Genomic DNA, 17123 nt, shown 5'->3' with positions numbered 1-17123 from the left:
AGTATACTGAAAATATCATGTTTTTTTTTTTCAATCGACCTTTCAATGCACCCCTCCCTCGTTGTAATCCTCCCCTACTCTCATGGAGGTTGAAACATTAGATGAGGATGGTGGCTAAAGATGGCGATACAACATACAAACGTTATTTTATCAAATTTCAACAATTTTTTCGGTTGTATTAGCCCATTTAGGTGGTTTAATCATCTTTTAAAATTACCTAAGTTTTTATTCGTCATGGTTGCATTGTATTTTAAGAAGTTTTGCTAGATATGTTCAATAAAATTAACTTATATTCTTGGATAGGCGATTTCGAACACTTTGACCCATTCTCACCCCCTCTAAGGGGTGAGATTGGGTCAATTTTCAATCATTTGTAGTTTAGTAAGCAATTCATATAATGTGATACTGTCTTGCTAAACTGTCATTACTAGATAGTAGAGTATACATACCGAATAAAAAGTTATTCCGACTTCAATTGTGTTTGTTATTTAACAAACATTCTTTGAGTATCCTTTTTTGACCCATTCTCACCCCCAACGACGGTAGCTCATTATATAAGTCATAAATGATCAAAATTTCATTGAATTCGGTTCATTGAATCCGGAGATATAACAGCTCAAAGTTGGATATCGAATAATTATACCTTTTTCTAGAACCTTTATAACTTCGTGTAGAATAGTCCGATCTTTTCCAAATTTTGACCACTGATACACAACTAGTTGATGAACTTACAGTAAAAATTTGAGAATATTTGATGCCCTTCTCGAAAAGTTACAGCGAGTTGAACATTTTTTGAAACGTGAAAATTTTACCTGTCCCAGTTATTTTGAGTATCCCCTGTATTTCCAATAGGAAATTGTACTTAAGTAGCGCACTTAATGCACTAAATAGAAACGTCTACTCAATTAGCTCAATTTTTATCTTGACCATTAATATGTGGCAAATAACAATTTTATTAATATCGATCGACATATTTCTCGATAAGATTGTCATCGTCATTTTGAATTAATGATGCACAACTCTTTCAACATGTTGGTGGCTGAGTAGACAGCCAAGAGGCTCGGAAGAGCAACTATATGCCCTGTTTGACATTTTAGTCAGAATGATTTAACGGCAAACACAGATTCAAGTATTGCTCGGTTAAGCATTTGACGGTGGGTGTGCAATGGCGTTGATTTAAACGAAACTTAGGTGCTAGGTGTAAACATCAAACAATTTTTTGAAGCAATCATACCAAGAATATCTTTGAAGCTTGGCAGAACTATGGACAGGCGTTACATCAATCAGACAAAATTTCTGTCTGTCATTCGCCATTTTCTAATAATCAACAGTAAATCAGGTCAAACATGTCTAAAGGTCCTATCTGCAGAAGAGAGGCTCTCTTTGATTTCCCTCTCTTTCGTGAACAAAGAGAGCCTCTCAAATGCAGATAGGACCTATTGAAATGTTTGGCCTGAAATGTGATGTTATTTAATTGTTGAATTCTACTAGCAGCTGAGGAGTCCTACGCATCTTCATGAGTGTCTTTGGAAAAGGTACGTTACAGTGAATATACAATTATAGTTCCCCTTGAGGTATCGTAAGAAATGAAACAGAGCTAATCTCTTAAGGCTTTTTACGGCATCATCAGCATCGGCAGCCATGTTGGATATGAGCCTCAAAATTTCAAAGTGATAATTCTCTGCCACCAAAGCGAATATTCGTATGAAAAAGTATCATCCTATATGCTCACTCGCAGTGATTGCGATGATACTTTTTCTGCTGCGTTGCTGCAGAATTGACAGTTTTTTATCACTTCAAAAATGCGAGGCAAACAATCATTGAAAAGCAAAAAGTCAATGATTCGTTTGAAAACTTAGTGATGCAGTAAGACACCTTAAGGTGAAGATATGACGAAGCCACAGCTCAAATTTTCAAGAGCAAAAGTTGATCGATTGGTCACCTCCAGCGGGTAACCAATCGATCAACCTTCCAATGCAATACGACATCCACTTCTTCAGATTTGTGCTCGTGAAAATTTGAGCTGTGGCTTCGTCATATCTTCACCTTAACTTAGTATTATTTTAGCACTTCCAAAATTATTAACCATTGACTATTTTGACATCCGTATGTCATGAAAACAAAAACTGTCCCCCTGCTGACCACCATCCCCTACACTCACTGCCTGCTGGCGCGCTCTTCCGTATCAGTGCACCTTGCAGCGCAGTAGCGCTTTCGTTTTCCACTTGTAATCCCCCTCTTGGACACCTTCCCACCTCCCCAATCATCACCAACCAACTTCCACTGCGGACGTGAGCCGGCAGCCGGCGATGAAGATTCCGTGCTTCTTTACCCGTGGAGCAGAAGGAAACGATAGAGAGAGAGACAGACCAGATCGAAACGAAACAACGCCGGCCACCGATAGAGGCGCGAAATAAACGATTCAACGGAAGGAGGGAAAGAACTCTCTAGGTAGGTACGCAACAACCACCAGAAGAGTCTCCTCCTGAGTTCGGTGGAGCTGCTAGAAGAGCTACTTAATGGCAAGCACCGCACAACTCCATGCGGTTGTTGAAGTTGAAGCCGAAGGAATACCTTCTACCGAGGGGAAGTGATAATGAGCGGAGATTACCTCTCTGTCAGGCAGGGGAGAAGATGGCAAAAGCGGAGAAGGAATACAAGATCACGAAGTACCCGGGAAGCAATCAGTGGAACCAACCTGACTCTGAGCTCTGATATGGGATGAGGTGGTCGATAAAATAAAAAAAAAGGTGGGCTTGCCGTGAGCCATTAAGGTTTTAAGTCGGAAATCCTTGGGGTATAAGAGAGAATAGCAACAAAATTTGGAACAAGTACAAACATTCCAAATCCAAACAAAAACAAGGAACAACCTCACCGTTCTTAAACCCACACAGATCGAAAAAAGAGTGTAGAATTCTGTGACATATGATGCACATGATTGGAGCGTGGGATATCACAGAAGTTTACATGACATATCATGTAAAAGTAATAAAATATCATGTAAACTTCCATTATGTATCATGTAATTCAGCACGACTCTGTGTGTTTACATGACATATAACACAAATTTACATGATATATCATGTAAACCATCATAACACTAAGTTTACATGACTAAACTGAAGTTTACATGACGTGTAAATCTCATTATTTTTTTCTGTGTATTCTTCTGTGTAGCATTTAATAACCTTACATCGCATTTATCCACATAGATCGAACGAAACATATAAATTTTTGTGACATAATGTACATGAATGCGTGGGATTTCAGAGAAGTTTACTTTACATGACATGTCATGTAAATCGCATGCAATATAATGTAAACTTCATATGTCATGTACTTTAGCATGGCTTAGGGTGGTTACATGATATACAGCACAAATTTACATGATATATCATGTATATTGTTCTACAATATTACATGATTATTACCTAAATGAAGTTTACATGACGTGTAAAACTCAGAACTGATGTAAGCAATATGACTAAACTACATTTTTCGAACCTTCTGGATTCAGCATCAGCATAGCTTTTCTTTAATTGGTATGATTAAAACAGTAACTAAACCGAACCTTTGAAGAACCTACGATTATGTTCGAAAAATTTCCCATTCATGCAATCAAGCACTGCTAATTCGCTACCTGAGCGCATATCTCATTCCCTACAACCCACCTTAATTGGCCGAAATTCCTTCTCAAATCAACGTAATCAACAAACGATCCCTTCCGAGAGCGAGCAAGTCGGGGGCATAAATCATACGCACACAATAATTGCAATTACCCGGAACGCCCGGCATAATTTCTCCCACCGATATCCCATTTGCAGCACCTTCTCCGAATCCTCGTTTCCACATCTAGATCAGAACATCAAATTCCCCTTTGGGCCTTTCGAAAAGAAGAAAAAACCGCGCAACCGGCGAATTCTGCCACCGCTTTTTTCGCGTAACCTACCTAACAGAGTCCCGATGGCACTTCCACACGGCGCGGCGGTGCAGGTATAAAATTAGAACACTTCTGCCGAACCTACGACGACGGCGACGAAAGCACACACCATTCCCCTTCCTTGTGGTATCGCTCCCAGCCAGCTGCACATGTTGGTGTAATTGGTTTTTGTTATTATTACCAACAACAATAACGCCAGGCAAAAGCAGCATAATGCAATTATGCACCTCGTCTTCTTGGTCGTCGGCTTCTTGCTCGGCGAACGCCTTTTTCCCCTACGACCATATGTGTGCAGCAGCAAGGTACATAAACCCCTCTCCATTGCACTCTTCCAAATATAGAACGATCACTTCCAAACTCGGCAGGCAGCACCAGCAGCGAACCCACGACGAGAGTCATTTTACGTCCGATTAAATTATGCTAGGGAGGTTTCGGTTCGAAAGAACCAACAGGAGGGAGTAAACCAGCAGAAGAGGGAGAAAGTGTTTTGCCTTCTCATATCGTCGATATTCGTAACAACCACGCCGAAAACATGGATGGAGGGTCTTCTACTATTTGGAGTTTCCCAGTTTGTTCCGGGTCGAACACCGAATCTGAATCTCTACGTGGAAGCCCGCATACCTGCGCAATGGGATTTTCCACATTATCCTTTGCTATCTTGATTCTAGAGTGGTGGATGACGAAATAGATGCCAGTTGTTATGTAAATCGCCATAACAAGCACATGGCGTTGACACAGGAAGTCACACGATTCCTATTAGGAACATCAGCTGATTTGCAGCCAAATGAGAATGGTTGCATCAGTCGAAAATGAAACAAGATTCAGTTCAACATCAGACAAGTATTCACATGAAATTTCTAGCAATTGTGTCTCGAGACAGGATTTATGTGAAACTCTCACTGGATTCTTATTTGCATCGCCGAAATACATTCACTTTAATCCCCGGACAGAATTCATTTGGAACTGGAACATCAGAATCTTCAAACGGGCTTCATTCGAAAACCCTTAATTCCCAGACAAGGTTTGCTTGAATCTCCAAACAGTTTTCATTTCAGTCTCTGGGCATGACTAACTTAACTACCCTGGAGGAAGCATTCGAAATGCGATCAAGAAGCATTTCAAAGGGTTTTGAGAAGCTGCCCAGAAGCATTTCAAATGCATTCTAAAAACACTCCAAAAGCTTTCCGTAGACATTTTGTTTGCTTCCCAGAAGCATTTCGAACGCTTTCTAAAAGCACTTCTAATGCATTCCAAAGGCATTTCATTCAAAGACAAGCATCTTGGGTGTTTTCTAGAAGCATTTTAGATGCTTTCCAGAAGCTTTTCAAACGCTTTCAGATACATTCCAAACGCTTCCCAGAGGCATATTGAATACTTTCCAGAAGCATTCCTAATGATTTCCAAAAGCATTCCGAATGCTTTCCAAAGGCATTTCAAGCACTTTCCAGAAGTATTTCGAACGCTTTTCAGAAGCGTTCCGAATGCTTTCTTGAAGCATTTAGAATGCTTTCCAAGTGTGTTGCGGTTGCTTCCCTATAGCATTCCGATAGCATTTCAGACGCATTTTAAAGGCTTTCCAGAAATGTTGCAAATACTTTCCGAAGGCTTTCTAAAAACATTTCAAATGCATTTCAGAAACATTCCGAACACTTTCAGAAGCATTTCGAATGCTTTCGAAAGGCATTATAAACACCTTCTAGAAGCATTTCGAACGCTTTTCAGAAGTGTCCCGAATGTTTTCCAAAAGCATTTTAAATGCTTTCCAAAAGTGTTTCGGTTACTACCCAAAAGCATTCCCTAGGAACAATTACTTATTTAACCAACATTGCAATGACATTTTTATTCCACATTCGATTGAATTACAGTTTACATTATTTTACATTATTATTTTACATTATTTCATCACAGCTTGTAACCAGGCGTTGTTCAAACAAAAGTGGAGAAGTTATTCAGCAATCATTTCGCCAAGCGCGATACAGGCTTTACAGTTGGATGTAATCTGTGTTATATCAGCCTCATATTCAACTTGTGTTCAGCTATGTTAAGCTGCTGATAACAAAAACAAATTGACGTGTGAGGTGCAATTATAGTCCAATAATTTTTAATTGTCTCATCTAAACGCATTTATAACACACAAGCCCTTCTAAAAAAATTCAACTTGGGATTTGAACTCGTGATCTCCCAATCACCCGTCGCATGCCTTGCAGTCTACGCCATCCTGGCATTGGGCAGTTGCTCGCTGAGAGCAAAACATCTCCACAAAGCCGTCAAAGATCAATGTTCAGATTTATGGAAGGTTGAAAATATTTATCAAAAAAAAGTTGTGAAGATGACTACAACTTTGAAATTGCTGCAAAAAATATTTTGCAAAAATTTTGTGCAACAAGCATCAATACGTATTAACAATGAGGAACTGGTCTATTATCATCGCTTTGATCTGGTGTTCAATCGAAAAGTGATAATCGAACAAGTAAATCATAAATCCGTTTATATAGCTTACTGTTAAACCATTATTAACCTTTCTACAATAGCTGAAGTATTAAACATCAAAAGCATTTGTTCAACTTATGTAAACTACAATAATCAGCTAACGGAAACTGTGGAACATAAGCTTTTAACTTGTTGCATTTTGGCTTATTTACAATATAAATAGCATCATTTCAGCTTATTATTCAGCATTTGGTTTTTGTTCAGCTGAGAATGTTATAAATCAGCAATAATTCGACATGCATGCTTATTTATGACTTTGAATTGTTCCTTGGGTTCATAAAGCATTATTTAGGCTTTCCAGAAACATTCTGAAAGCATTCCAGAGGCATTTCGAACGCTTCCAAGAAGCATTCCGAACACTTTCCAGATGCACTCTGAACGCTTTTCGGAGGCATTCTGAATGCTTTCCAGTGATATTTCGGACAATCCAAAATGTTGTACGAAAGTTTTCCAGAAGCATTTTAAATGCTTTCGAGAATCGTTCCGAATGCTTTCCAGAAGCATAGTAGACGCTTCCCAGAAATACTTCGAATGCATTCCAGAGACATTGCCAATGCTTCCAAGATGCATAACGAATCGTTTGCAGAAGCATTCCAAATGTTTTCCAAAACATTACAAATGCCAACCAGAAGCATTATAAAATGCTTTTCAAAAGCATTACTTATGTATTTCAGAGGCACTCTAGACGCTTTCCAGAAGCATTTCGAACATTTTCCAAAAGCATACCAAACGCGTTCAGGAAGTTTTTCTATTGCTGATGCTATTGCATAGTTTGAATCACCGGAAGAGATACTGTTCAATCTTGCCTCCGGAGAGCATTCACTTAAATATTTGAAGAGGATTCATTAGAATTTCTAGAGAGGATTAAATGATCCCCCGAAAAGGATTCCAAGTGAAGTTTTAAACAAATTTAAACTCAATCACCGAAAAGATTCTTTCGAATTTTAAACCATTCAAATTCAATTCATTTGAATTGCTGAATATGGTTCATATGAATTCATATGAAATACCAGATAAGATTCCCATGAATGTACAGGAAGAATCCAGGTGGGTATTCAGACACGATTGACTTGAATTGAAATTCAAACGAATTTAGTTTTTACTTGAATCTCTGGAAAAAGATAAAGGTTAGTTTAGATTTATGTACATATACAGTTTTATGTACATATTCAAAGTTAATCTAATTGTAGAAATTTATAAGGAGAAGAAAAACTGTATAGTAAGAGTTTTTCTTCCTTTTTTATTCAGCGATTCGAAGGCAGCGTCATCCCCCTTACTATACATGAATTTGTGCAATAAATAAATCAAGGATTTTTTTAAGACAAGATTTACTTGAACATCTAGACAAAATTCACGTGAACTTCTACAGATTTAACCTTGAATCTACCGAGAGTTTCCACATGAATGCACATGAATTTCCAAGCAGGAGTCCGCTGAAATTTCCAGTCAGAATTTATTTGAATATCGAGACAGAACAACTAAACATGTCCAAGCGGAACCAACATTAATTCAGAGCTTGAATAGCTCGCACATTCGGATAGGATTTGGTCGAATCTCCGAAAAAGGCATTAGAGCTAATGGACAGGACTCATTTGCAACTCTTGACAAAGATAAATTAAGGGGGCAATTAGATCTGATTTAACTTGAATCCCTAAATAGGATTCACTAACATCTTCAGACAAGATTAACTTGGTTGCTCAACTAGAAATGACTTGAAACTCAAAAAAGGATTATTTCGAATCTTCTGGCGGGATTGGTTTGATCAACGAAGACATTAGTAGCATATTCGATTAGTTTTAACTTGAATCTCCGAAAAGGATTCGCCTGAATCTCCAGATTCCAAAGAAGATACACTTGAATCTCCAGACAAAATTCACTTGAACCTTCCAAAAGTTATCATTTGAATCTGAAAAGGAGCTAGGTCACAGGTGTATCTCCGTGATGTCTGATTGAATCAATATACGACATACACTTGAGCATTACTTACTTCCAACTATGTATACTTAAAATTCAGACAGTGGTGTCGCGTAACCTTACTTTTTACCTGTGCACCGACCCTAAAACTTGCAATTGTAAGGAATTTATGATCAAAATCGAAATAGAAATGAGTGAAAGCAGCTATTCTCGTCATTTTCTATTTATTACAAGCAAATTTGTTCTAAAAATTCCAAAATTCATACTTGGTGCACAGGTAGATTTGAGGTTAAGGAATTGCCACTAAATTCAGACAAGATTAACTTGAACCTCTGGCGAGAATTGAAATGATTCTTCGAACATTGAACAGAACATCGAACAGAGCTCACGTGAATCTCCGAAAAGGATTCACTAGAATCTCCAGACGCGATCCATTCGAAAGTCCAGAAACAATCCTTCAGATATTCACTTGAATATGCCTGAATTAATGACTTATGTCTTCAGGTCACGAAAATTTTCAGAGAAGATTCACTTTATTCTTCGGATAAGATTCAGTTGAATCTCTAAAAGATGATATGGAATCTTCGGAGAGTATTTAGTGGAAACTTCGATCACAATTCTCTCGAATTTTCAGGATTCAATAAAACTCCCAGACATAATTGAATTTACTGGTGAAATTCAATTGAATCCCCGAATAGAAATCACTTGAAGCTTCAAAGAGGACTTACTTGAAGCTCCGGACAGAATTCAGTTGTATCTTTGGGAAAGGATTACTTTAATCTTTCGAAAAAGTTTTCCTGAATCTTCGAAAAGTCTATCAAATCAAAAAAGAGCATTTAGTTTAATTTTTTAACACAATTTGTTCAAATTCCACAGCCGGATTTACTTGATCACCCAGACATAATTGCCCAGAATCCTCACTTTAAATTTCTGAGCGGATTATCTATAATCGCCTGAAATTAATCACTTTAATCTTCGGACGGGATTCAGTCAACTCCCCGGTAGGAATTCAGTCGAATCCCTGAACAGGATTTAGGAAAATTCTTGAACAGGATTCAACAGAATCACTGAACAGGATTCAGCCAAATATCAGGATTCAGCCTAATCCCTGTGTCTACGAGCTCACCAATTATTGTACGGACGCAGCCAACAGTTGTAATACTCGCCGCGTTTAGGAACTCCGTTGGAATCTGAGCTACTGTGGCAATGTGTGTGGTGAACCGATTCGTGAACTCGGACTCTCGGACTATCTACCACCACTACGGTCATCACTGGTCATCGGGAGAAAACTAGCACGGCGATCGAGAGCGGTCAGTGCATATCAGTCCGTCGTCGCGAGCAATACAAGGGGCTAACCCTTGCTGTTTTCATGTTAGTTTTTAAGCAATAAATGTTCGTAGTGTAGTAAAATAAATAGTATGTTGTTTTGTGAATAAAGAAGGTGTTTTGTGTGAAACGGTGGTGTTATTACTGCATGCGAGGAGGAAGGTCTACAGATGACTTGGACCTGAGGATACGGACCAGTATAAGATTCACCGAAGCTGGATGACTGGTTTGGACTGGCAAGGAAGGAAAAGGTACGTTCTTGGGCAAGGTCGTGTGGAGGTCGAACACTACTGCGGTCGGATGCTCTCCGACATAAGCTGGTCCTTCGAGCCGGATTCTCCACAACCGCCAGACCACGGATCGGTCGAATTTCGACGCTTCGACCACTTCGCGCCAAGAACGTCCAGCAAAGGCCATTCGGTGGACAAAGGATACCGCCATACTATACAGTACCTTCAATAGAGCAACCGCCATCTGAAAGGTCCTCAAAGGAAGTAATCGCCATCTCAAGTCGCCTGAAAGGATCCTACAGTCATCGTCTGTATGCTGAAGGGATTATTCCGCCATCGTCTGGAAGGCGCTATCCAATTGCCATTTGGAGTCGCACTCAAGCTGTTCGCCAACAACATCAGTAATTATCACCAACAACATTGGACATCAGTGATAACGAGACTGGAATCGGATTCGATTAGCCCCCTTGGATCGTCAACTGGATTGTAGAATAACCAGAGCGTTGTTCTACTACCGTTCAGGTATGTAAGAACCGGTATATGTCTTGCCGAAGCATTACCAAATATTATTCTAACACCAATCCTACGATTTCTGTGCGATTTGTTGCTGTGAGTGCCCTCGACCGACGGATCCATCGGTGATACGGACGAACAATCGGTTTGTTGAAACTGGTTTTGGCGACTTCCTTCCCCGGCATACGGCGCCATTCCACGGACACCGCGAAGGATCAATCGGTTCGCGAAGAACTGGTTCGGACGTTTCCTTACATCTGTACTACGATTCGAAGGTGGGCAACATTGCGACGACGACGGACGACCGATAGTGACTTCGAGAGGGACGACACCGAAGTTGCTTCCAGGCTCGGGCATCACGCAACGGCCATTGCGGTCAGGTAAATACACATTAACAGTATATGCCCAGCCGAAGCTGGATTTACGGTGCTACACACTAAATAAATATTAATCCTTTCGATGCTAATTGGATTGTTGCGAGTCAACTTATTTCTGGACGCAATCCCTGAGGTTTTCATTGGTTCTCGGACTGAAGCTAATTCGTTCAGCGCCATCTTTAGTTCTCCAGGTGAGACTAAGTATATGTCCTGCCGAAGCAGGCCATTTTGTATATCTACATTGGTTATTATTTCTCCGCTGCACTGGATTGATTTGAGACGATTTCCCACTGTACCGTCCGTTGAGAATTGTGACGATTTGGACATTTGGATGCAATTTGGACTCGGCTACAATTGCACGCTGTAGTTTCATAGGTGAGGCGAACAGTATATGTCTAGCCGAAGTTTCAAATTTGCATACTACATTATTGGGTTTTCCACTCCTACGCATTTGCTGGCTTGAAACGGAATCTGAAGCAACGGATCGTACGTTGCGTTGAGGTGAACCAAATCGGAGTTTGCTGCTTTTGGCTTCGGTAGCGCCGCTGTTTCTTCTCATAGGTGAGCTGAACAGTATATGTCTAGCCGAAGCAAACATATTTGTATACTACATCTGCGTTTTCTCTCGAATTTGGATTCACCAACGATTCAACGATACTGCGAGTGGAGCATACTGCCTGATCACCGAGTTTCGTCTGAGCTCCGGTTGCGTAAGGCAAGCAACCATGTCGAAACCCGTCACGAGGAGTGCGGATTCCCTGAAGTCGTTGACTACAAAACTGAAGGGACTCAAATTATCTTTAAGTAATATTTGCGTATTCGTTAAAAACTTCAAAGACGATACTACCGCTGCTCAAATCAATGTCCGCCTTGAGAAGTTGGATACGCTATGGGTACAGATTAGTGAAACTGTTTGGGAAATCGAAGCGCACGAAGATTTCGAGGAACAAGAAAGCCTTCAGACCAGCCAAGTGGAAATGGAGAACCGCTACTACGATGCGAAATCGTTTCTAGTGGAGAAGGCTCAAGCGTTTCAGAGCGATGCTAATCAGAACCAAACGCTTCATCCTGGAGACGCCACTCTACATGGCGTGATGGACCACGTTCGGCTGCCTCAAATCAAGCTACAATGTTTTGATGGCAACATCGATGACTGGTTGAGTTTCAGGGATCTCTACACTTCCTTGATTCACGAGAAACCAGATCTACCGGCAGTGGAGAAGTTTCACTACCTCAAAGGGTGCCTGGCAGGTGAGGCAAAGGCACTGATCGATCCGCTAAAGATTACGAGGGACAATTACCTGGTTGCTTGGCAGACGTTGCTAAAACGCTATAATAACAACAAGCTTCTTAAGAAGAAGCAGGTGCAAGCGATGATCAAATTGCCGTCGCTCATCAAGGAGTCAGCCACGGATCTCCACAAATGAACTACCTGCATCGGTTTCCGACACATTTCACCGCGAGAGGCGCTTCGAATATTTTTCAACTCTATCGGAAATTAATGAAAACTATTCAATGTTCCACCAAACTCCAACAGATGGCGACTCTGTATCGTATACAAGTTTACAGTGCTTGCCCCAGATTAGGGAAGATTTTATTTTATGATTTTTTGCTTTCGATTATAATTTGAATAATCATTTAGAAATGCCCTACAGCGCGCTGCAGCGCATTGTTTTAAACATGTAATGTATTTTATATAAAACAAAGTACATGTGTTGTTTTGTTGTTAAAATGAGTTTATAAAATATTTAAATTTTACATTCTGTGCGGGAAAGGGTGCAGTACGGTAAGCCTACCACAACAACATTTTGACAGTTCGTTTCATCAGCAGTGAAATCGCGATCGCATCGCAGCAGCAGCAGCAGCAGCAGCCAAACATCGTATGTAAATAGGTAGATAGTGAAGAAAATACACGAATTTTATTACGAATGACCTACCTATCGCGAAAAAGATCCGAATAGAGCCATCATTTCATCAGCCAACGACGGAATTATTAAAAAAAAAACAGGTGAGCTGAAACTTTTCTGATTTGCGCTGAATTTTTTTCTAAAACTACCTACCTCACACGAAAACAGGCCACCTCATCGTGCGAAGCGAAATCGGTCGAGAAGTCAGGTGTGGAATATCAGCCACCGGGAGATCATCCGCAGAGGCAGGTGAGTTGAAACCACTAGACCCAACGTGTGTAGTCCGCGCTAATAGCTGCCGCTTTCAGCTTACGACATCGCCGACTTTTTGACCAGCCGTGCGCGTTGAAATGAAAATTGCGCCGAACACGGAAACCGCTGATACCTGGAACCGCTCCAGCTGAGTTTACGTAATGACGCGGACGTGGCTGCAGCTTCCGAAACCGCAGTAGTCAGTGAGCTGGTTTTGAGGAAAGGAAGCCTTGATTGGCGATCCGCCGGGCCAAGAGAAGCCACCAAGTCAGTCGCAATAAAGAGAGGATTTGCATGAAAGAGGAATGATCGGTCAATATCGAGGCAGAAGGGGACCTTCAGGTCAGCTGACCGCATCCGTGGTCAAGAACGCATTGTGCTAAGTGTAGAACAAATAAGGTGAGAGTTAACAATATACATATTGGATAATGCTTAACGCAAATATAAAGCTTTAGATTTGTACAAAAAGCGTTTGTGATTCGAAACGTCCGAAACACTTAACTTTACGGTGGTTTCATCGGCAACTTCCAACAACTTGGTGGAGCTTTGAACGACAAAATTTCTTATGAACTATTTCAGATATCACCCCAAATTGAACAACCTATCACAGTATGATAAAAGTACACATTTGCCTCGGATCGTCTAAACGTCTTTGGTGCACATATTCCTTGATTTATGCAAAGAATAGGTAAGTGCACTAAAGACTCGATCCTGCACGCTTTGAAAGTGTGTGCGCACGTTAAGTGTCAGTTAAATTTGGGCTGAACCCACAATGTTTTAGAGGTTTTAGAAGAAAGAATATTCTGCAAAAAAGAATCTTGCAATGCGTCACATCACATTTTGAGAGAACTTGGTGAACCAGCTTCGATTATTTCTGACTAATCGCAAAAAAAATCTATAAAGTATTTCAAAGTTGAAGAAGAAAGAATACGATGGGCCTTATTACGAGTGTCACTTCACGGTGAAAACAAAAAAGTGACACCGGTAATAAGCACGGTGCAAGTGATTCCCATTTGATTAACCCACAACTTTTTCACCGTGGATTCGCAATCTGTCACCGTGATCGATTTTCACCGTGAAGTGATACTCATAATAAGGGCCGATATGATTTGAAATGCATCACCTCGCATTTTAGGAGAATTTGATGAACCAGCTTCGATTATTTCTGACTAATCGCAAAAATTTCCTATAAAGTATTTCAAAGTTTTATGAGAAAGAATATGATATAGCTTGCAACTTTTATGGTTTAAAAAATAGACATGTAATGCGTCACCTCGCAAGTTTGAAGAACTTGGTGAACCAGTTTCAGTTATTTTTGTATAAATGTTGTAGTGTCTACCTAATAATTGTGTGCATAGGATATCTACCGACATGGAATACTATTCATTACAGTACCTAAATGTCTAGGTATGATTCATTATGTCTACCTAAGGTAGTATAAATACGTGTGGTCATTGGACCACACTGCAGAGACTGCACAAGCCTTGGACTTGTCAACATCTTTAGTATTCTTCTTTTGAAGGATATAAAAGTGGCGACGAGGATCAAGGAACGTGTAATTTCATTTGAGTTATTCCGAAATTATTTCCTTTTGGTTTTCAGGTTGTTGTAATAACAAATTGTTATTTTTGCGGAGAACGGAATTGTTCTTTTATGGTTTGCCATTACGTTGTGAACAGAATGTTCTTTTTGGCCGATGTTGCATGGACGAAATTGTCTTTTTGTTTTGGTAATAACGAAATATTATTTTTTTGTGGTGAACGAAATTGTTCTATTGTGGCGGAATTGTCATATGTTTTGGTGAATGGATTTGTGTTATTTGTACTTTTTGGTACCGTTGCCGATATTGGGATGACGAAATCGTCTTTTTGTTTTTGTAGTTTTGTTAGCGAACAGATATGTTCTTTGAAAGTGACGGAATCGTCAGTTTATTTGTGCTATTATTATTTTGGTGGTGACTTTCTGAGTTTTCTAAAGGGGAAAGGACTGTAGTGTCTACCTAATAATTGTGTGCATAGGATATCTACCGACATGGAATACTATTCATTACAGTACCTAAATGTCTAGGTATGATTCATTATGTCTACCTAAGGTAGTATAAATACGTGTGGTCATTGGACCACACTGCAGAGACTGCACAAGCCTTGGACTTGTCAACATCTTTAATATTCTTCTTTTGAAGGATATAAAAAATGTAAAAATCATTTTGGAAGTATTTCAAACTATTAAGAAAACCAATATGATTTACAAAAATAGACATGTAATGCGTCACCTCACAAGTTTGGAAAACTTGGTGAACCAGTTTTGGTTGTTTCTATTTAAATGTAAAAATCATTAGGGAGGAATTTAAACTTTTAAGAAAACCAATATGATTTACAAAAATAGACATGTAATGCGTCACCTCGCAACTTTGGAGAACTTGGTGAACCAATTTCAGTTATTTTTGTATAAATGTAAAAATCATTATGGAAGTATTTCAAACTTTTAAGTAACCAATATGATTTAAAAAATAGACATGTAATGTCATGCGTCACCTCGCAAGTTTGGAGAACTTGGTGAACCAGTTTCAGTTATTTTTGTATAAATGTAAAAATCATTATAGAAGTATTTCAAACTTTTAAGTAACCAATATGATTTAAAAAATAGACATGTAATGTCATGCGTCACCTCGCAACTTTGGAGAACTTGGTGAACCAGTTTCAGTTATTTTTGTATAAATGTAAAAATCATTATGGAAGTATTTCAAACTTTTAAGTAACCAATATGATTTAAAATAGACATGTAATGTCATGCGTCACCTCGCAACTTTGGAGAACTTGGTGAACCAGTTTCAGTTATTTTTGTATAAATGTAAAAATCATTATGGAAGTATTTCAAACTTTTAAGTAACCAATATGATTTAAAATAGACATGTAATGTCATGCGTCACCTCGCAACTTTGCAGAACTTGGTGAACCAGTTTCAGTTATTTTTGTATAAATGTAAAAATCATTATGGAAGTATTTCAAACTTTTAAGTAACCAATATGATTTAAAATAGACATGTAATGTCATGCGTCACCTCGCAACTTTGGAGAACTTGGTGAACCAGTTTCAGTTATTTTTGTATAAATGTAAAAATCATTATAGAAGTATTTCAAACTTTTAAGTAACCAATATGATTTAAAAAATAGACATGTAATGTCATGCGTCACCTCGCAACTTTGCAGAACTTGGTGAACCAGTTTCAGTTATTTTTGTATAAATGTAAAAATCATTATGGAAGTATTTCAAACTTTTAAGTAACCAATATGATTTAAAATAGACATGTAATGTCATGCGTCACCTCGCAACTTTGGAGAACTTGGTGAACCAGTTTCAGTTATTTTTGTATAAATGTAAAAATCATTATGGAAGTATTTCAAACTTTTAAGTAACCAATATGATTTAAAATAGACATGTAATGTCATGCGTCACCTCGCAACTTTGGAGAACTTGGTGAACCAGTTTCAGTTATTTTTGTATACATGTAAAATCATTATGGAAGTACTTCAAACTTTTAAGTAACCAATATGATTTAAAAAATAGACATGTAATGTCATGCGTCACCTCGCAACTTTGCAGAACTTGGTGAACCAGTTTCAGTTATTTTTGTATAAATGTAAAAATCATTATGGAAGTATTTCAAACTTTTAAGTAACCAATATGATTTAAAATAGACATGTAATGTCATGCGTCACCTCGCAACTTTGGAGAACTTGGTGAACCAGTTTCAGTTATTTTTGTATAAATGTAAAAATCATTATGGAAGTATTTCAAACTTTTAAGTAACCAATATGATTTAAAAAATAGACATGTAATGCGTCACCTCGCAAGTTTGGAGAACTTGGTGAACCAGTTTCAGCTATTTTTGTATAAATGTAAAAATCATTATGGAAGTATTTCAAACTTTTAAGTAACCAATATGATTTAAAAAATAGACATGTAATGTCATGCGTCACCTCGCAACTTTGCAGAACTTGGTGAACCAGTTTCAGTTATTTTTGTATAAATGTAAAAATCATTATGGAAGTATTTCAAACTTTTAAGTAACCAATATGATTTAAAAAATAGACATGTAATGTCATGCGTCACCTCGCAACTTTGGAGAACTTGGTGAACCAGTTTCAGTTATTTTTGTGTACATGTAAAATCAT

The 17123-nt window shown here is 38.8% G+C and overlaps 1 protein-coding gene across 1 annotated transcript; it reads left to right on the top strand.

Moving 5' to 3' along the window:
* Nucleotides 1-11515: 11515 nt before the first annotated feature.
* On the top strand, nucleotides 11516-12217 carry LOC134286308 (uncharacterized). Its single transcript, XM_062847911.1, has one exon. It carries the CDS (start codon nucleotides 11516-11518, stop codon nucleotides 12215-12217), a length of 702 nt encoding a protein of 233 aa, XP_062703895.1.
* Nucleotides 12218-17123: the final 4906 nt, after the last annotated feature.

The sequence above is a fragment of the Aedes albopictus genome, chromosome 2, assembly GCF_035046485.1.
Source record: "Aedes albopictus strain Foshan chromosome 2, AalbF5, whole genome shotgun sequence".
In the NCBI taxonomy this organism is placed as follows: Eukaryota; Metazoa; Arthropoda; class Insecta; order Diptera; family Culicidae; genus Aedes; species Aedes albopictus.
The sequence above is the reverse complement of the archived record's forward strand: the minus strand, read 5'-3'. Positions and strand labels throughout refer to the sequence as shown.